The 19,419-nt window shown below is 58.9% G+C and overlaps 2 protein-coding genes across 7 annotated transcripts; one reads left to right on the top strand and one right to left on the bottom strand.

Annotated features, from left to right (window-relative positions):
• Nucleotides 1–3,828: 3,828 nt before the first annotated feature.
• On the bottom strand, nucleotides 3,829–9,253 carry REEP6 (receptor accessory protein 6). Of its 3 annotated transcripts, none has more exons than XM_084795599.1 (6): nucleotides 8,772–9,253; nucleotides 5,717–5,810; nucleotides 5,483–5,621; nucleotides 5,207–5,269; nucleotides 4,550–4,630; nucleotides 3,829–4,013 (listed from the first exon to the last, which is right to left on the bottom strand). In XM_084795599.1, the coding sequence occupies exons 1-6, from the start codon at nucleotides 9,107–9,109 to the stop codon at nucleotides 3,976–3,978; spliced, it is 753 nt and encodes a 250-aa protein (XP_084651725.1). In that variant the 5' UTR covers nucleotides 9,110–9,253; the 3' UTR covers nucleotides 3,829–3,975. The 3 variants fall into 3 exon arrangements, with proteins under 3 accessions (XP_084651725.1, XP_084651726.1, XP_084651727.1); XM_084795600.1 differs by having other exon boundaries at nucleotides 5,207–5,375; nucleotides 8,772–9,020; XM_084795601.1 differs by lacking the exon at nucleotides 4,550–4,630 and having other exon boundaries at nucleotides 5,207–5,375; nucleotides 8,772–9,020.
• A 154-nt stretch (nucleotides 9,254–9,407) lies between these two features.
• On the top strand, nucleotides 9,408–18,761 carry PCSK4 (proprotein convertase subtilisin/kexin type 4). 4 transcript variants are annotated; one of them, XM_084795533.1, is made up of 15 exons: nucleotides 9,408–9,538; nucleotides 10,100–10,204; nucleotides 13,741–13,833; nucleotides 13,918–14,046; nucleotides 14,147–14,223; nucleotides 14,320–14,408; nucleotides 14,616–14,788; nucleotides 14,878–15,090; nucleotides 15,995–16,095; nucleotides 16,172–16,275; nucleotides 16,348–16,465; nucleotides 16,750–16,932; nucleotides 17,045–17,169; nucleotides 17,854–17,924; nucleotides 18,099–18,761. In XM_084795533.1, the coding sequence occupies exons 1-15, from the start codon at nucleotides 9,521–9,523 to the stop codon at nucleotides 18,192–18,194; spliced, it is 1,695 nt and encodes a 564-aa protein (XP_084651659.1). In that variant the 5' UTR covers nucleotides 9,408–9,520; the 3' UTR covers nucleotides 18,195–18,761. The 4 variants fall into 4 exon arrangements, 3 of the variants coding, with proteins under 3 accessions (XP_084651659.1, XP_084651657.1, XP_084651658.1); XM_084795531.1 differs by having other exon boundaries at nucleotides 9,498–9,861; XM_084795532.1 differs by having other exon boundaries at nucleotides 9,499–9,861; nucleotides 17,854–17,975; nucleotides 18,102–18,761.
• Nucleotides 18,762–19,419: the final 658 nt, after the last annotated feature.

Below are 19,419 nucleotides of genomic sequence, written 5' to 3'. Positions count from 1 at the left end.
GGGGCGGGAAAATGGTTGTTAGGCATTGCATAAGTACCCGACTTCAGATCCCAGAACCCGTGTAAAGCCAGCCTAGCCAAATCCATGACTTCGTGGTTCAGCGGGACACCCTGTCTCATAAAGCAAGATGGAGCGCCATTAAAGTCTCACAAAGCCCAGGCTAGACCCTAAGTCACTATGTAGCTGAGGATGACCTTAGAGTCCAGATCTTACCCTAACCCATACCTGGCTCATCTGTGGTTTAAATTAACATTAACAGCCAGGCCACTGTGAGGGGCTGAGCAGTTGCTTTCCGCCCTTTGACAGGAAGGCCCTAAGGTCCACTGGCCCCACCCCGCCTCAGAGGGGAGGAGCCACTGCCGGTCTTGGAGCCGTGCCCCCCCCCTCACAGCCCCCTTACACGCAGAGCAAGCCCCTGGCCATTCAAAGCAGCGGATGCAGCTCCCAAATCCCTGTCTTTAGTGCCCGAGGGGACAGTCACCTGGGACAGTCACCTGGGACAGGGTGGGGGTGGAGGGGTAAGAGATTCTCAGACTTCCCTCCTCTCCTGTCCCCAGCAGCTCCTCATCTCCAGGTACGAGGGCTTGCTCAGTACTCCCATCCTGCCCCGGGGCTTGGCACAGGCTAGGCCTTCTGCCCCAGGGTCTATGAACATCATCAGTTCCTTTGCCTCTGGAAAGCAGTCCTCATGGTCTCACTTTTTAAAATTTATCTTTTTAAAGATTTGTTTATTTATTAGTGTATACAGTGTTCTGCCTGCATGCCAGAAGAGGGTATTAGATCACATTATAGATGGCTGTGAGCCACCATGTGGTTGCTGGGAATTGAACTCAGGACCTCTGGAAGAGCAGTCAGTGCTCTTAACCTCTGAGCCATCTCTCCAGCCCTTTATTTTTGAGACAAGGTCATATTATATAGAAGACCAGGCTGGCCTGGAACTTGTTATGTAGATCAGGCTGGCCTCGCCTGCCTCCTGAGTGCTGAGATTAAAGAGCGAGGTACCAATCAATACCCAGCCCAAGAGCTACTGAAGGTCCTGTAGCCTGGGCTAGCCACACACACCCTGTGTGGCAGACAATGACCTTGAGCTGATGAACACTTTGAGCCTATACTGCAAGGTCCAACCTTACTTTTCCCTTCTGCATTTGAACGCGCCATGATTAGAGTCGGGGGGACCCCTGGGACGCTGACCTCTAGCTACTCTCTGCTGGACAATATGTTGGAAGCACAGAGCCACACACCGCCCCCCAGCAGATCCTTGGAAGGGAGAGAGACTCGGCTGCACAAGACTTTCCAGAACAAAGTCACTCCTAGAAATGTGTCACAGCCTTGTGAGCCAACACACTGGGTTTATGACCGACCCCACCGCTATTTTCCTACCAGATATCGTAATTGAAGGGCCAGGGATGGCTCAGTGAGAGGGTTTAGGGGCGTGGTCAGGGTGGAGGCCCACCAAGAATCACCCAGTGAAGGGGCGTGGGCATGGTCAGGGTGGAGCCACACCTTGAATCCCCCAGTGAGGGGTGGGGGCGTGGTCAGGGTGGAGCCACACCTTGAATCCCCCAGTGAGGGGTGGGGGCGTGGTCAGGGTGGAGCCCCGCCTAGAATCCCCCAGTGAGGCTGGGGGCGTGGTCAGGGTGGAGCCACACCTTGAATCCCCCAGTGAGGGGTGGGGGCGTGGTCAGGGTGGAGCCCCGCCTGGAATCCTCCAGTGAGGAACTGGGGGCGTGGTCAGGGATGGAGCCACACCTTGAATCCCCCAGTGAGGTGGAGCACTGGTCCAGTTTCAGGAATCCTGGATTCTATCTAATCACCAACTTGGACTGTGGCCTGGCTGTCTGCTGGGCACTTGCCTGGACTCAGCTCTGTCCCACACTGATCCCATGTGCACAGCCCAGCACTCCACCCGCCGAAATGTCAGGTGTGTGTCAAGAGCTGGCCTGTCCTGGTGTCACCTGCTTGACATTCCTCCTGGCTTCCTCTCCAAGCAAACCCCTTGAACTCAAATTTTTCCCAGCTTTGCTTCTAGGGGGAGAGATGAGGGAATTAACTTGACCACAAGTGTGTGATGGGGTGATGGATCTTGTGTGGCTGCGGTCTCCGGACAGACATTTTCCCCTGAGGGAGAGAGGACAGGAGACAGAGGAGAGATGCTCTTACAGAGCTGGGTTCCCAGCATGAATGTTGGTGGCTCACACCTGCACCTCAACATCCACAGGACATAGCGCCTGTGCCCTCTGCACTCCTCACGGACAGACCAAGACCAACACACAGGCAGACAGACAGACAGACAGACATAAACAACAACAACAACTTAGAAACCACCAAGAAACCTTTCTGGACCTATGAATCGTAATGGAGAGGGGACTGGTCCCCTGTGCTGGCATGATCCTTCCTCAGAGAGTCTACTGCCTGTCACACACACCCCCCCAACAGCTGGATCTGAGGCCGAGTGACCCCAGGTGGAGCGGCTGACAGCTGGACCGCGGAACTTGGGCAGTTGAGGCCGGGCGTGGTGGCGCACGCCTTTAATCCCAGCACTCAGGAGGCAGAGGCAGGCAGATCGCTGTGAGTTCGAGGCCAGCCTGGTCTACAAAGCGAGTCCAGGACAGCCAAGGCTACACAGAGAGACCTTGTCTCGAAGAAAAAAAAAAAAAGAACTTGGGCAGTTGAGGTGAGAGAGTGTATGTCCTGGGCCAGCCTGAGCTATGCACCAAAATGCTGTCTGGGGTTTTCTGCCTAGCCTTGCATAGCTCTCGCAAGGTCGGTGTCTCCACACAGCCTTGTCCAGCACCTGAGCCAACACACTCAGTGAGCCTGAGCGGGTGATTTTATTGTGTGCCTCGGAGGACAGATGTTACACTGGGGGAGAGGAGGGCCCAGATGGTGTTTGTTTTCCGTGCCACTGCAAGGGAGTTTCAGGTGGGGCTCCGTGGTAGATGTTTCGCGTGGGGCTCCACAGACAGGCTTTGCGTGGGGGGGGGGGTGGCGTTTCAAGAGGTGCTGTGGTACAGATGGTTGACTGTTCCCAATGCAGGCAGTTGTGTTCTGTGGCTCTCAGACGGTGCTCTGGTGGTCTAGTGATTCACGTGGCTCCTGTGGGCAGGGTGTGTCTTGTGGTCTCGTGGCCCACAAGTGTCCAGGGGTGGCCTTAGTATGCCAGGTGTTGCAAGAGCCAGCAGTGTCTCGGGCAGCGCAGCTGGTGGCTGTAGCCTGGCCATTTACAGGTGATCTCTGTGGTGGACTCAGACACGAACTCCAGGGAGGAGTCGGCATGGCAAGGGACCATCATCACCTGGGTCACTGGGCTGCTGCGGGCCCCCTGCATGGCGAGTATCTTCTGGCCCTGGTTGCTGTTTTTGGAACCCCCATCCCCTGGCTCACTGAGTTCCTTGCTGCCAGCCTGGTTGGGGTCAGGGGGTGTGCTGGGAGACCGAGCCCTGGGTGAGTCCTGGTTGGAGGGGCTGACGTGCTGTGTGGACGGGGGTGTGGGTGTGGGCACTGCCAATTGACCCGCTGGCTGGACTGGTGCTGAGACCTGAGAGGTGTGATGGTTGGTGCCCGAGAGCCGGCCTGTTGTCCGAGTGGGTCCCAAGGACCGGCCTGCCGGATGCGAGGCACCCCCAGAGTGCATGGGCACTTGAGAGGGCCCCAGCGATGCACTGGGCAGCCGGGCACGCTGTGTGGTCCTGGAAGCCACACTGCCCCGGCTGCGATGGCGCCGGGCCTTGCTGGGAATCTGGGAGCCGCTGATAGAACCAGTGGCCGGCTGGCCGTGGGATTCAGATGCAGAGCCTGGGTTAGCTGAGGATGGGGAATGCTCATTCATGGCCCGTGAGGGGCTTTCTGTTGGCACGCTTGGGCTTGACGGTTGGTGTGGCTGATTGGAGTCTGAGGAGTTTTCTGAGGCCTGGGCTTCAGGCGTGTGTCCGTTACTGTCATCCTGGGGCACCGCACACAGACTGCCAGGGGACTTTATTTCTGCTTCAGCAGTGGGCTCTGGCTTGTCTTGGCTGTGGAGAAAAAGAAAACAGTGTATGAGGGTGACTGATGGGGAGCTGGTGGCAATCAGCTCCGCTCCGAAGGCAAAGCTGGTCACTCTTTGCAGACATCCAAACACAGAACTGCACACTTGGCTCCTCGTGAGTGGGTGGGTGCACACAAATGTCTGTGGGTAGCTGCACGGGTACACTCATATGCATATCCAGAGTGGCATGCACCAAACATACGCGCGCGCGCGCGCGCGCACACACACACACACACACACACGCACGCACACATGCATACACACACACACACACACGCCCACATCCACACCCCCCACACCTGCACACCCACACACATACCCACACCCACCTGCACACCCACACCCCTGCACCCACACACATACCCACACACATACCCCACAAACACCTGCACACACACACACACACACACCATACACACACACCACCCCTGCACACACACACACCTGCACACACACACACACACACACACACACGCGCGCGCACACACACCCCTATACCGTCCCTCCCAGGGAATAACATACGGTTCAGTTCCAGGGCTGGCGTGGGCTCCGTTGTTGACGCTGGAGTGATGAGAGCCCGGCCCCGAGACAGGGCCTGAAGCACTGGTTCCCGACAGCCAAGGAGAAAGAGGCGGACAGTAAGAGGACAGTGGAGCCATGCAGGGGGTGGTCGAGACGCAAGACAAGGAGTGTAGCCAGAGTCAGGAGTCTCAAGACAGGCGAAGAGACAGAGAGGCAAATCCAGCCACAGGGACAGACAGGGACAGAGGGTCAGTAAGACCCAGGAGCCAGCTGGGGCGGGGTGACATGGTCACGCCTGTCATTCCAGCACTCAGGAGGGAGAGGCAGGAAGATCAGGAACAAAAGCTCATCCTCAGCTGCACAGTGAGTTGGGGGCTATCCTGGGCTACATGAAATCCTTTCTGTCTCAACCTAACTAGCACACACCTTTAACCCTAGCTCTCAGGAGGCTTTAGACAGGAGGATCTCTATGAGTTCAAGGCCAGCCTGGTCTACATAGTGACTTCCAGGCCAGCCAGGGCTACATGGTGAGACCCTGCCTCAAACAACAACAACAACAACAACAAAACAAAAACCCAAAGGGAAAAACAAAAGGCAAATCCGATATGCAAATCAAGCCCCTTGGGCAGCCACCCCCACCCCACCCTGAGCACGCACCGTCCCGGGTTATCCCAGTTGCGATGTCCAGAGCTCTTCCGCTTAGCTGGCTCGCGGCGCTGTCTAGGGCCACGTGATGTTTTAGGAATATTGGCCGTACGACGCGATGGTACAACATGAGCGCACCGTTCCAGGGTCCCGGCGTCATGCAAAACAACAGGAAGGCGCACTGCGTGGGGGACACAGCAAGCTGCCACACTCGGCCCTGCCACACCCGGGCCCGACCCCCCCCCCCCCCCCCCCCCGCAGCACTGGCGCTCAGCTCAGCCTACCCACCTTGCCCGCGTAATAGAAAGGGAACCAGAACAGGAGTAGATCGCTGAAGAATTCCACCAGACCGAACAGGGCGTACACCACCCAGTAGGTTAGCCACACAGTGTCGTCTTCCTTGCTTGGGCTCTCGATGGCTTTGACTCTGTCCAGATAGGAATGTGGCGTGTCTGCATGAGATGCTATCTGGGAGCCCCCCCCCAAGCCTCCTCATCCCTGTGGACTGCCTGGCGCACTTACGAAGCATATGCGGGGTATACAAATCCGATGACATTGCACAGTAGAGAGGCCCCGTAGCCGAACAGAAGATACAGGCTTAGCAGGGTGAGAGCTCCTGGGAAGACAAGAGCGGCAGGCAATGCCTCTGACGCAGCCTGCATCCTGCATCCTACTGTGTGGGGATGCCCCGGGGCAGTGCATAGTCATGGGTCAAGAGGTCTTTTTTTTCTTTGAAACAGGGCCTCACGATGAAGTCCTGGCTGGCCTCAAACTCATGCCTGCGCCTGGCCCCTGAGGGCTGGGATTAAAGGTGTGCTCTGTGGCATTGGCTTCTTGGGGGTTTTATTTTCTTTGGGGGTGTCCCTTCCTATCTCAGCCTCTGGTATGCTGGGATGACAGAGTACACAAGGTTATCCTTGGCTACAGGCGTCCACATTTCAAACCCCATCACCCAGAAGGCGGGAGCCGGGGTGGGGGCGTGGGGGAGGGGGGTGGGGTGGGGTGGCTCAGCTGTTAAAGCTTTCTGTGAAAGCCCGAGGAGTTACAGCAAAACAAAATGAAGCTGGGCTTGTTGCAGTGTCTGCTCCGACAGCATCTGGGAGAGGGTGGCAGGGACAGAAGGATCCTTGGACCTCACTGGGCAGCCAGTCTAGCAGGATGGGCTACAAGCTCAGTGAAGTACAGTCCCCAGAAAAAGTGGACAGAAGTGTGCGCGCGCGCGCGCGCGCGCGTGTGTGTGTGTGTGTGTGCGTGTGTGTGTACACTCTCTCCTGTGTCACCTGCTATGCCGGTGTGGCTGGGGTTGACTCCTGCACCCTGGGACAGTTGTGGTTTAGTAAGTCTTTCTTACGTCACCCTATAGTGTGGCCTTTTGGCCACCAAGTCACTCTCGGCAAGGAAGACTCTGGGGCTCGGCCACCACTGTGAACTCGCTGCTAGTCAAGGGAGAGCTGGTGGGGGGACGCGTGGGAAAGCATTTGGGGGATCTGGGTCTTCCTGTCCTTCAGCGAAGGTCAGAGGCTGGCTAAGCTGGGGAGGTGGGAGGGCTTATCCGAGAGAGAGCTCGGACCTTTGCCCCTGGGGCAGCTGCGCCTGCGTCTCCTCCTTCCTCCCCCAGACTGTTATCTGCGGGGACACAATGTGTCTAAGGTCAGAGTCCCCGCCCTCCTCCCACCTGCTCTAGGAATCACGCTCTGAAATCTGAGGTGCAAGGAGGAGAGGACCCCAAGAGTCTAAGTTGCCTCGTTTAGTGTCTGGGGCACAGCGTGCCATTTGGGGCAACTGCAGCCTAAGAATCCCCCTCTATTGAAATAAGGGTCCTGAAGCCGGTGGGGGATGTCGCGTTCCCCACCACTGACGGGGGAAGGGCTCTCCGAGAGCACTGGCCCCCACAATCTCTTTAACTGCAGCCTCAGCAAGGAAAGGATAACCTTGGAAGCCAAGGATTTAGGGCAGGGGGTGGGGGGGCACAGTGACGGAGGGCACGGGAGGGGGGGCGAGGGAGTTTCCCAACACAGCCCCTGCCTCCTGTGCCTCAGTTCCCCTCCTGGTCACCCCCCTCCCAGGGTACTATGATGCAATTTCCCTAGTGATGTGGAAAAAGCCAGGACAGAGGTTGTGGCCTGTATCTGGGGCTGCCTCGGGGTGCCAGGTCACAGCTGGAGGGGGATCTGAGACCTGGATAAAGATCTCAGAAGCACCCTCACCACCCCCCCCACACACGGTGGAGGATGGGGGCCCACCCTCCAGCTGGGATCTGTGGAGGACTTCAGGACCTGACAAGTCGTGTTCACACAGAGCCTCATTGTCTTGTGATTCAGGAAGGACCAAGCCTGTGGGCTTCTGGGGACACAAAGGGGGTACACTAAAATCATTTCAGAGGGCCAGGAGTGGTGGCACAGCCTTTAATCCCAGCGCTCAGGAGGCAGAGGCTGGTGGATCGCTGTGAGTTCGAGGCCAGCCTGGTCTACAAAGTGAGTCCAGGACAACCAAAGCTACACAGAGAGACCCTGTCTCAGAAAAAACAAAACAAAAACTTTAAAATCATTTCAGAAAGACGCACAGAGAGCCTTACCACCCTGCAGGGAGGATCCGGAACTAGAAACGCACCTAAGGTTAGGATTCCAGGATGGCCCCTCCTCAGGCTCTCTATGCCCCAAGCCCCAGCCACCACCTGAGTTCAACAAATATTGACTCAAAGCTACTGTGCTGGGGCACAGAGGAAGTGAGGCTTAGGGTCCTGGAGCTGGGCCTCGTGTCCCAGAGATACATGGGCACATTTCTCCATGCGATCGTACAAGTCAGAACTGGGAACACACAGAGGATGTGGGGTAGGGGTGGCGTGTTGTCCCTGGGTCTTCCACCCACATAGGGGCCAGCTGAGCCACTGGAAAAACCAGATTTGCAGAGAAACCAGGCTTGGAGCCTGGCTGGCAGCCAGGGCCCCAAGAGGAGGCAGGCTGCTCGGGGAGTGCTGCAGGACCCTAGGGTGGCCTTTTCCAAAGGAGAGGCAGGCAAATGAAAACCCCCTTTTCCCGGGGAACCAAGGGTGAGACCCCCCCATAGGTAGGTCAGGGTCCACGGGAGAGCCAGAATGACTTCCCTTCCATGGATGGGGACTCAGAACATCTTGGTTGCCTGTTGGGGACCCGGCTGTGCACCGCTTCCCAGGCAGGATAGGACCCTACGTCAGGTCTGGGTGCCTAGCCCTTCACGAGGCCTTTTACCCGGTCCACCAGGGACCTGAGATGTATGCACTCCTTTCAGGACCGAATCCTCATGGCCTTGTAGAGGCCCTTAGGGACCTTAGATGTGCACCCCTTCCAGGTCAGAGTCCCCAGGACCCGGACCTGGGACGTGAGTCCCCGGGGATGCCGCTGCTAGGTCAGAGTTCCCAGGACCGCCAAAACTCGTCAGAAACCTAAGACGTGAACCCGTGAACCCCTTCCAGGGTGAGGGCACCCAGCTTCAAGGAGCCCAACCGGTACTTGGGCCGCGCAACTTATCCAGGGACGGGACCCAGGACCTGATGGTGCCCGTCGGGGACCCGCGACGTGTACCCCTCTTCCAGGCTCACCCGTGGCGAGATACCGCTTTTCTACACCGGTCCTGGCTTCGAGGGCCCCGAGAACGTCGGTGACCACGTTCCTCTGTTCCAGAAACCGTTCGAAGCGCTGGCGCAGACCGTCCATGGCAGCGGCGGGCCCGGGGCAGGCTGCTGAAGCACGCCCGCAGCCTCGCGCACCGGCCCCGCCGAGGGCGCACCGCTTTCTCCGACCGCGAGGCTACGGGCCCCGCCCCCGGCCCGCCGCTTTTGGCCTCCGGGCCTGACTCCGCCCCCGAGCCCCGGCTCTGGCCAATGGGAGGGCAGGGCGGACAAAGGAGGTGGGGCCTGCCCCGTCTCCCCCGCCGCATCGCCCTCTGGCCGGGGCGGAGACCGGAGAGGCAGCGGGAAGTCCGGAGGGGGCGGGGCGCCAGGCTGCTGGCGTGTTGATTGGTCAAGAGGGAGTGGCCCAGTATATTATTGACGGAGAGCAGCGGGGTGTGTGTGGGTGGAGCTAGATGAGGGACAGGTGGGAGGGGCCGGATTAAGGCCGGTGCTGATTGGACGGGCCGGAGAAGGCGGGGTTGGTCACAAAGGAGGCGGGACTACGCTGGAAAAAACGAAGCTGACCTCGAAGGAGGGGCGTGGAGGAAAGTGGGCGGGGCCAAATAAAAAGTTGAAGGCATCGCCGTTACCTTGAACCTGCTCCTAAGGGCCAGATGGAGGGGTTGGCCGTGTATAAGTGGGGAAACTGAGGCTCCCGAAGGCTTAGGTCCGTGTGGATGCGCCTCTCCGTGTGGGTTAGTCCCACCCCCGGGCGGGGGGTGTGTCGGTGATAGGAAGGGACCGCAAGGCCCCTTGGGAATTGAAAGCTTCGGGGTTGCTATGGTGTCCAGGATCGGGGTGGCTTCCTGAGGCCCCGCCCCCCGCCCCGGCCCCCGCTATGCGGCCCTTCCCTACTGCGCTGTGGCTGGGTCTGGCTTTGGCTTTGGCCCTCCTGGCTGTGGGGTGGGCTTCAGCCCGGGCCCCTATCTATGTCAGCAGCTGGGCCGTGCGGGTGACCCAAGGTTACCAGGAGGCTGAGCGCCTGGCACGTAAATTTGGTTTCGTCAACCTGGGACAGGTGGGTGGGACCTGGATGGATGGGACAGGGCCTGGGGGGGCCTGGACAAATGGGAGGGCATGCCCAAGACCTCCTCAGATGTGAAGTGTGTGTCTATGTGCCTCTCCGTGTTCAAGTTGGGAGTCTGTGGCCCCCGGCTGGGCCCCCGGTTGAGGGGCACGGAGCCGTGGAGACTGGCCTCCATCGCTGGGACTCAGGGGAGCCAGATCCCAGCGATGTCCCTCCCTCACTTTCCCAGATCTTCCCCGACGACCAGTATTTCCATCTCCGGCACCGCGGAGTGGCCCAGCAGTCCCTGAGTCCTCACTGGGGCCACCGTCTGCGCCTGAAGAAAGAGCCCAAGGTGGGAGTGAGTCCACGGCTGCAGCCTCCTGAGGCAAACCAGTCAGTTCCTGTCACTGTTACTGTAGCATTGTGAAGTGAGGCCTGGCTGGGGAAGCCGTGAGCATGGCTGGTAACACAACCTGGCACTAGGAGGAACTCTGGCAGCCCCCTGGCCTGCTTGTCCTTCCTGGAGGGTCTAAAGCGCTGGTTCTAACCCCGCTCCAAGTAGGGAGAGGACCTGGTCCATTTTAACGCGTAGGGAAACCGTGCCCTGGAACCAGTGAATGCGCAGCCGACCGGGGAGCACAGCCCCATGATTGACAACAGATGAACTAATGGCGAGACAAAGCTATAGTATATATTTTCACAGAAAAGATTTTTTTTTCAAGATAGGGTTTCTCTGTGTAGCCTTAGCTGTCCTTGACTCACTTTGTAGACCAAGCTGGCCTCAAACTCAAAGAGATCCACCTGCCTCTGCTTCCCAAGTGCTGGGATTAAAGGCGTGCGCCACCACGCCCGGCCTGTATTATATAAGTGCAGGGTTATTGGAAGCAGCACAGGCGGGGGGGGGGGGGGGGGGAAGGGGAGGAGGGCGGGAGGGAGAAGCGTGCAGAGAAAGGAGGGAGAGAGAGAGAGGAGGAGAACAGACAAGAGGAGAGGGAAAAGGCTGGAAGAATCAAAATGTCTGGATTTTATAGCGCCAGCCACTCCCTGCAGCACGAGCATGACGTTGTGGTGTGAGCCACACACGATGGTGGAGGCGGGGGTGAGGATGGGGTGGGGGATAGAGGGGGGGGTTGGGGTGGAGGGTGCTCACCTTCAGCACCAGGGACTGTCTCAGTTACTATCCTATGGCAAAGCACCATGACCAAGGCAACTTAAGAGTTTTATTGAGCTCACTGTTTCAGAGGGTGAGTCCATGACCGCCATGCCGGCAGGGGCGGGGCGGGGGGGGCGGGGCGGAGGACACTGGGTCGGTGATGAGCACGCACATCTGCCTCCACAGGAGGAGGCAGAGAGAGCTAACTGGAAATGGCAAGGACCAGCACCCACTTCCCAGTGACAGGCCTCCTCCGAGGCCACACCTCCTAATCCTAAGGAGTCCACCAACCGGGAAGCCAGTGGGGACCAACCTCGTGAAGGAAGAGAATGAGGACCAATAGGAGAAGGGAGTAGAGGGAAGCCGAGAAGGGGGGAGGGGAGAAAAGAAGGAACAAGAGATGAGAAAATAGCAGGTGGACGCGCAGATCAAGCCGGGGTGCCCAGGGGAGCATGGCTCCTGAGACTAAGATGTGGCTGTAAGGAGAAAGGGACCTGAATGAACTGGCTTGGGCCGGCCGAGTGGCACTTGCACAGGTCCTGGGTGGAGGACAAGGTGCGAGCTCCTTCCTGGTCTCTAGCTGTGGCTGGGAGGGGAGCAGGCTGGCTGCTGGAGGCCAGCTGGGCAACAGCTGTGCTGATGTTGGGCAGAGGTGGCCGGGACAGAGGCTATGGCTCCCTGTGCAGAGCACTGCTCCATCCCAGCACCACCGAGGAAGACAGGAATGCTAGCACACCCGGGTCGTCCCTGCACCGGGGAAGTGGAGGCAGGAGGATCAGGAGTTCAAGGTCATCCTCAGCTATGTAGTTTTTGAGCTAGCCTAGGCTACACGAGACTGTAATCCCTCTCTTTGTCATCCCTCGACTACTTCCCGCTGACTAGGACTGGTGCTGGTTTGATCTTCCCTTCAGGAGGGTCTAATTTCTTCCTTGTGCAGGACTACTTCACAGCAACCAACAACGACCAATGACAGCCTGCCTCTCAGGGACCTAGCATTTATGTACCCTCTGAAAAGTCCCCAGAATTCTAAATATCACAGTCAAAGAAACTATCTGCAGCTGGCAAAACCACACCCCTGCTAGAGCACTGGACAAATCATAGCTGCTGGGGACAGTCCAAAGCAGGCCCCGTATCTCACACCTGGGATTAAAATAGGTTTTTGAGACAGGGTTTCTCTGTGTAGCCTTGGCTGTCTTGGACTCGCTTTGTAGACCAGGCTGGCCTCAAACTCACATCGATCTGCCTGTCTCTGCCTCCTGAGTGCTGGGATTAAAGGTGTGCGCCACCACCCCCAGCTACTTTTGTGTACTTAAAAAAAAATGCATTTACTATGTATACAGTGTTCTGCCCACATGTGTGCCTGCACACCAGAATAGGGCACCAGGTCTCATTTTAGATGATTGTGAGCCACCATGTGGTTGCTGGGAATTGAACTCAGGACCTTTAGAAGAACAGTCAGTGCTCTTAACCTGTGAGCCATCTCTCCAGCCCCCATATTTTTGTGTATTTTAAAGAAACCAAAATTTCACTACATGAGACCCCCCACCTCAGACAACAGGGAATTAGAGAGCAAGTGAGATGTTTCAGAGGGTGAAAGTGTACAGCCCGCCTGAGCTCAACCCCCAGATCTACATGTGGAAGGAGAAAAGTGAATCCCATTGGTACTTTTTCTTGTTTGTTTTCGAGACAGGTTTCTCTGTGTAGCCCTGGCTGTCCTGGACTCGCTTTGTAGACCAGGCTGGCCTCGAACTCATGGCAATCCGCCTGCCTCTGCCTCCGGAGTGCTGGGATTAAAAGCGCGTGCCACCACCTCCCAGCTTCACTGTTACTTTTCAAAAGATTTTGACATTTTTAGTTTGTAATTTTACTAACATGTTTTGACTGCTCGTCTGTACATGCATGCAGGTGCCCGAGGAGGTCAGGAGGCATGGGAGGTAACTGAAACTTGTTCCAGGAGGCTGTGAGCCCCCATGTAGACACTAGGAATGGAACCCCAGTCCTCTGCAGGGGCAGCCAGTGCTCATAACCACTGGGATGGCTCTGTAACCCCACTGCTGCCCTTTGACCGCCACCTATATGCCATGGTAATAGGCCGGCAGAGACAGACAGACAGACAGACACACACACACACACACACACACACACACACACACACACACGCACACTCGCATACAGAGGAGAAGGGAGAGAGTGACATGAAAATACAAACACAAAACAAGACTGAGTACACACTAGAGGGTGGTGGAGGTTGTGTGACAGGGGCATCCTGGCCAAGGAAGAGTGTCAGAAGTGGCAGGGTTTTTGTTTTGTTTTGTTTTGTTTTTTAGCACAACAGCTTTGGCACACACCTTTGTCCCCAGCACTCCAGGGGCAGAGGCAGGGTTAGGAGAATCTCTGAGTTCAGGGTTAGCTTAGTCTACACAGCTCCAGGCTAGCCAGAGCTACACCATGAGATCCTGTCTCAAAAGGAAAAGTGTGGCTGCAGGAAGAAGCCTGCAGAACTTGCTGAGGAGGAGGAGTAGGCTCGGCGCCAGAAGAGCCACACTTGGCCCCAGTGCCTTCACGTGTACACCATTGGGGCTCAGGCGTCTCTGGGAACACAGCTTGAATGATCATGGGGGATCCAAAGAGCAGCCCTAGCCACTGAGTCTCTGCCCGGGGAGGTCTGGAGCCTCCCGGCCAGCGGTCCACTGCCCTGGAGGCGGTGGCTAGTGCAGCCCCTGCGCCCCCTGCAGGTGCGGTGGTTTGAGCAGCAGACGTTGAAGCGGCGGGTGAAGCGCTCCCTGGTGGTGCCCACAGACCCCTGGTTTACCAAACAGTGGTACATGGTAAGCACTTGGAACTGGGCAGAGCGGGCAGCGGGGAACCAGCCTGTGACCCACTGACCCTAGGTCCCTCCTTGCCTCTCATAGAACAACGAGATACAACCAGATCTCAACATCCTGAGGGTCTGGAACCAGGGACTGACCGGCCGGGGAGTGGTGGTCTCCATTTTGGATGATGGCATTGAGAAAGACCACCCGGACCTTTGGGCTAATTATGTGAGTTTTCCAGGGTATGGCGGCAGCAGGCCAGGTCCCCCCAGACCCATCCGTCTCCACCTCACTCTCATCTTGCCTTCCCTGCCTCCCCCCCCCCCAGGACCCTCTAGCCAGCTATGACTTCAATGACTATGACCCAGATCCCCAGCCTCGCTACACACCCAGCGATGAGAACCGGTGAGCTATGGGCTGTGTGCCAGGTGTTCCTGGGGCCTGCAGAAACGCCAAGGTGGGCTGGGACATGTGTCTGTTTTCTCCTTGCTCCGGAATCAGACACGGGACCCGCTGCGCTGGGGAGGTGTCCGCCACAGCTAACAACGGTTTCTGTGGTGCTGGTGTGGCCTTCAACGCCAGAATTGGAGGTACCAGGGGTGGAGGCTGGGTCATATCAGGTTAAGCTTGACCAGTGCGGGGACCACCACCCTCCAATCCCTCTCCCCCGTTCCCACCACTGGTTACTGGGTAATTGCCAGGCCTTAGGCTGTGGGTGACTAGAAGGTGGCAGGGAGGTGGCCTGGTTAGGGCAACCAGAGTTGGTGCCGGCGCGAGGCCCACGCCCACCCGCGCAGGCGTGCGCATGTTGGATGGAACCATCACGGACATCGTGGAGGCGCAGTCCCTCAGCCTGCAGCCGCAGCACATACACATCTACAGCGCCAGCTGGGGCCCCGAGGATGACGGCCGCACGGTGGACGGACCGGGCATCCTCACTCGGGAGGCCTTCATTCGTGGTGTGACCAAGGTGCACAGGAAACGCACCCTGTGGGTGGAGGGGACAGGTCCCGGAGGTCGGAGAGCTGACTGTTCTCCTGGGTCACTCTCCCCACCCAGGGCCGCCAAGGGCTGGGCACACTGTTCATCTGGGCCTCGGGAAACGGTGGCCTCCATTACGACAACTGCAATTGTGACGGCTACACCAACAGCATCCACACGCTGTCAGTGGGCAGCACCACGCGCCAGGGCCGAGTGCCTTGGTACAGCGAAGCCTGCGCCTCCACGTTCACCACCACCTTCAGCAGTGGCGTGGCCACCGACCCACAGATCGTGAGTGCCCAGCCAGGCCCACAGCACGGGCCCCGCCTCCCCGGCCCCGCCCCTGACCCCGCCTCCCGGGCCCTGCCCCAATGGCCCCGCCCCTAGACTTCATCCTGGCCACAGAGGTCCGCTCCCTCCAGATACTGGTCCCCAAACAAGTTCCACTCCACACAGGCCCTGCCCCTCCTGCCCCTCCCTCGGGCTCACAGCCCCTCCGACCCCCTTCCATGCCTAGATCCAGCCATGTCCACCCACTTGGCAAATCAGCTCTGCCTCCCTGGGTAAGATCCGCGCCAATGCCTGAACCACCTGGGCCCCAGCTACCTGGGCTGGCACTGAGGTTCCCCCATCTGATGGCCACCGCCTCCCCCAGGACTCCCATCCCATACATGACCCTCCCCCTTCACCATCCTTGAGGCTGGAGCCAGTTGTCTGCGCTTGTGGTCCCGGTGCCCCAGCACGTCTGTTCCCCGCCCTCCCCCCCCCCCCGCCCTGCCCGCCCCCAATGCCTCAGGCTCTGTGGAGTCGGAGTCTCGGTCTTAGCGCTTTTTAGATGTAGTGCTATTTAGGAGCCTTTTACTTAGCAGACCCTTAGTACTTGTTGAACTTCTCAGTACTTGCTAAGCTTAGTCGCTAGTAGTCTTTATTTGAGGCAGGCACTCACTGTGTAGACCAGTCTAGTCTGGAAGTCGCAGCTGCTCCTGCCTCTGGCCCGCGAGTACTGGAATTAAACGCCTGCATCAGCAGGCCTGGGGCTTTCAGTACCTTTTGAGTTTAGTGTATTTCTTTAGCTTAATCTTCATACTTAGCCTGATCTTCAGCACTTTGTGAACTTAGTCCCTAGCACCCTCCACACAAGTCCTCCATCTGGGCTGCGCTCTGGGCTTAAGGCGCCTCTGCTGTGTGTCCCCAGGTCACCACGGACCTGCACCACCAGTGCACGGACAAGCACACGGGCACCTCGGCCTCCGCCCCGCTGGCCGCTGGCATGATCGCCCTGGCTCTGGAGGCCAAGTAGGTGACCGTAGGGCCCCGCCCACCGCCCCGCCCCCACGGGCGGCGGCCCGCTCACCCGCCCTCGCCCCCCCAGCCCGCTCCTGACCTGGAGGGACCTACAGCACCTGGTGGTCCGCGCGTCCAGGCCGGCGCAGCTGCAGGCAGAGGACTGGAGGATCAACGGCGTGGGGCGCCAAGGTGCGGCGGGGCCAGGCAGGGGACAGGGGTGCGGTGCTTGCAGGGCGAGTGACGGCTACCCTTCCCACACAGTGAGCCACCACTATGGCTACGGGCTGCTGGACGCGGGGCTGCTGGTGGACCTGGCTCGCGTGTGGCTGCCCACTCAGCCGCAGAAGAAATGTGTCATTCGGGTGGTGCACACCCCCACGTGAGGGAGGCCCCTCCCCGGCCCCGCCCCGTCGGAGGGAGGCCCCGAGGTCGGGACCCCGCGCCCACGCGGGAGGTTCTGTCCAGATTTCCACCCTGCACTTTGTTGCAGTCTCCCTCCTCCCCCACCTCCCCACCCTAATCTAAGGCAGGGAGGATGCCCCGAAGCCTCAGTTTACCCATCTGAGGAAGGAGAGTGCTCTCAGACCCTTGGATTCCCCCAGACCCGCCTCCGGGCGCTTCCCAGCCCGCGGCAGACCCACAGGACAGTCCTCACCCCACCAGCCCCATACTGCCTCGGATGCTGGTGTCGAAGAACATCTCCGCGTGCTCCGATGGCTCACGCCGCCACCTCCGCTCGCTGGAGCACGTGCAGGTCCAGCTGTCGCTCTCCTACAGCCGTCGCGGGGACCTGGAGATTTCCCTCACCAGCCCCATGGGCACGCAGTCCACGCTTGTGGCCATCAGGTGTGAGATCTCCCAAGGGGGCCCTCCCTAGCCTCCTGCGGGTGGGACCCTGCAGGGCGGGTCTCAGGAGACAGGTGTCCTCTGTTCTCTGCCTGCCACCCACTGGCCACAGACCCCTGGATGTCAGCAGTCAGGGCTACAACAACTGGGTCTTCATGTCCACGCACTACTGGGATGAGGACCCGCAGGGCCTGTGGACCCTGGGCCTGGAGAACAAGGGTTACTACTTTAACACAGGTGAGAGAGCCGCCTGCAGCTCTGGGCCGGGACCCTGCCATGGCTGACCCACGGCCACAGAGGGCCCCCAGGGGGGTTTCTTGGAGAGGTCATGCAACAGGCATTTCTGTCACACAGTAGGATGGGTGGGCGCCAGCCACCAATGCACAGTAGGTATACAATTAAAGGGAGAGTGTGAAGGAGGGAGGAGGATCTGGCGACTGGCACACAGTAGGTGTAGTTTCATCGGGGGGGGGGGGGAGTGGGATGTGGCCGTTGGTGCAAAATTAAGTCTATGGCTAGCTGAAGGAAGTGGATTGGGGACGTGGTGTCTAAGCACAGTGGCACACAGTAGGTGAAGTTACCTGAGGGCAGTAGGGGAGTTTGACTACCAGCACACAGTAGGTGTGTAGCAACCTGGGAGAAGCATTGGGGGTGATAAGCAATAAGGTATTACCTACCTGGGGGACATGCTGAGGCGTGGCCACTAGCACACAGTAGGTGCTGCAGCTACCCTTGGGAAGTGGGGGAGTCTGGCTACTAGCACACAGTAGGTGCACTTGTCCCGAAGAGTGGGGGCCTCCAGCCACTGGCCCAAGTAGGTGTGTAGCAGCCTGGTTGGGAGCCACTGAGGTTGGGAGCTACAGAGCCTGGCAGGCCACCGACAGCCTGTCCCCCTTGGTGCCCACCGTGACCCCTGCCCAGGAACTCTATACTACTATACACTGCTGCTGTACGGGACAGCCGAGGACATGACAGCACGACCCTACAGCCCCAGGTGACCAGCCGCGCGTGTGTGCAGAGGGACACAGAGGGGCTGTGCCAGGGTGAGTGGCCGCAGCGCATGGTCACTTGTTGGGGGAGGAGGCGCAGCGGCCAGGGCTGGGTGGGCGGGCATTGGCGCCCCCACCAGCTGCAGCCTCACCCTCTGTCTCCATTCTGTCCCTATGCAGAAAGTCAGCATCCCCCCTCCATCCTGGCCAGGCTCTGCCTCATCTTCAGCCAGCATTGATGGTGGCTCTACAGGCACACAGGACAGCCAGTGACAGAGGGACAGGCCAGCTGTCACCCTCCTTTGCATTTGCTGGGGCCGCCTGACCAGCAACTACACTGCCTGTTCCCTGTCCCTCGTGCTGGGGTGAGCTCCAGGGAGCCTTTCAAGGCCTGTCACCTCCAGTGGCCGCTTGGGCTACCAGTCCTGGGCCACGGTGCTGGCCCTGCCAGCCAGGGTCTTCAGGAGACCCCTCCCGGCTTGAGGAAGGCCCACCTGCCCCAGGCTGGACACCCCAGTGCCTGGGAGTGCACAGCATCCTGAAGGCTGGGGAGCCAGGGATGCCTAACAGAACGACAGTAAGTACCCCGAGGCCCTGCTCCCAGGCTGGACTAGGACCCGGACCCAGAAGGCCCTGGCAGACCATCTGCAGGCCACTGCGTGGGCCACGTGACAGCCCACAGCTCAGCCTCCGCTGCTGCCAGTGGAAGAGAGATGGAGCAAGACAAGAGGTACTGCGGCGGCGGACAGAGCTCAGACCACAGCCGCCGCCCATCTGTCCCTTCCCCGCCCCAGAGCCCCGTGTCTGACCTCATAGTTGGCAAATAAAAGTTAAATAGAAGATGTCACGTTTGTGGTGTACCTCAGGGCAGGGTGTGCCCAGAGTCGCCCTAGGAGGACTAAGGAGCCATCAAGGAGGGACTGCTCCAAGCCCAGAGACCACCCAAGTGTTGAAATGCCACGTAGCCATCATGAACAGAGAGCTAGCTCTTCCTGTGCTCTGCCCCGCCTCCCCCCCACCCCCCCTTTTTTTGTTTGTTTGTTTGTTTTTCAAGACAGGGTTTCTCTGTGTAGCCTTGGCTGTCCTTGACTCACTTTGTAGACCAGGCTGGCCTCGAACTCTCAGCGATCCGCCTGCCTCTGCCTCCCAAGTAAATGCTGGGATTAAAGGCGTGGGTCACCACACCCAGCTCTGCGCCCCCCTTTTTTTGAGACGGGGTCTCACTGTGCAGCCCTGGCTGTCCTGGACTCACTATTTAGACTGCCTGCCTCTGCCTCCGGAGTACTGAGATTAAAGATTAAAGGTTCGGTGGGTAGGTTCCATCCAGCATTTATTGAGTGCCCACTGTGTACCTGGCAGTGGTTGGACACTGACTCCTATTTGCTGCCCAGCCAGGGAAGCGCGAACTCACGTCCCCCCCTTGTGCATCCTGCAGCACGAGGTCAGGGCTGAGATCCCTTTGATCCTAATTGGACGGCGGCACCTAGGTGCTTCTAGG

This window comes from Acomys minous (assembly GCF_964271855.1).
Source record: "Acomys minous genome assembly, chromosome: 9".
In the NCBI taxonomy this organism is placed as follows: domain Eukaryota; kingdom Metazoa; phylum Chordata; class Mammalia; order Rodentia; family Muridae; genus Acomys; species Acomys minous.
The sequence above is the reverse complement of the archived record's forward strand: the minus strand, read 5'-3'. Positions and strand labels throughout refer to the sequence as shown.

Coding starts and splice junctions, on each gene's coding strand:
- REEP6 (XM_084795599.1), bottom strand. CDS start 9,109: ATGCGGCGGGGGAGACGGGGCAGGCCCCACCTCCTTTGTCCGCCCTGC. Junction 5,811..8,771: donor AAAGCGGTATCTCGCCACGG/GTGAGCCTGGAA, acceptor TTGTCTTCCCAG/GAGCTCTCACCCTGCTAAGC. Junction 5,622..5,716: donor GTATACCCCGCATATGCTTC/GTAAGTGCGCCA, acceptor CTATCTGGACAG/AGTCAAAGCCATCGAGAGCC.
- PCSK4 (XM_084795531.1), top strand. CDS start 9,682: ATGCGGCCCTTCCCTACTGCGCTGTGGCTGGGTCTGGCTTTGGCTTTG. Junction 10,205..13,740: donor GCCTGAAGAAAGAGCCCAAG/GTGGGAGTGAGT, acceptor CGCCCCCTGCAG/GTGCGGTGGTTTGAGCAGCA. Junction 17,925..18,098: donor CAGCACGACCCTACAGCCCC/AGGTGACCAGCC, acceptor TCTGTCCCTATG/CAGAAAGTCAGCATCCCCCC.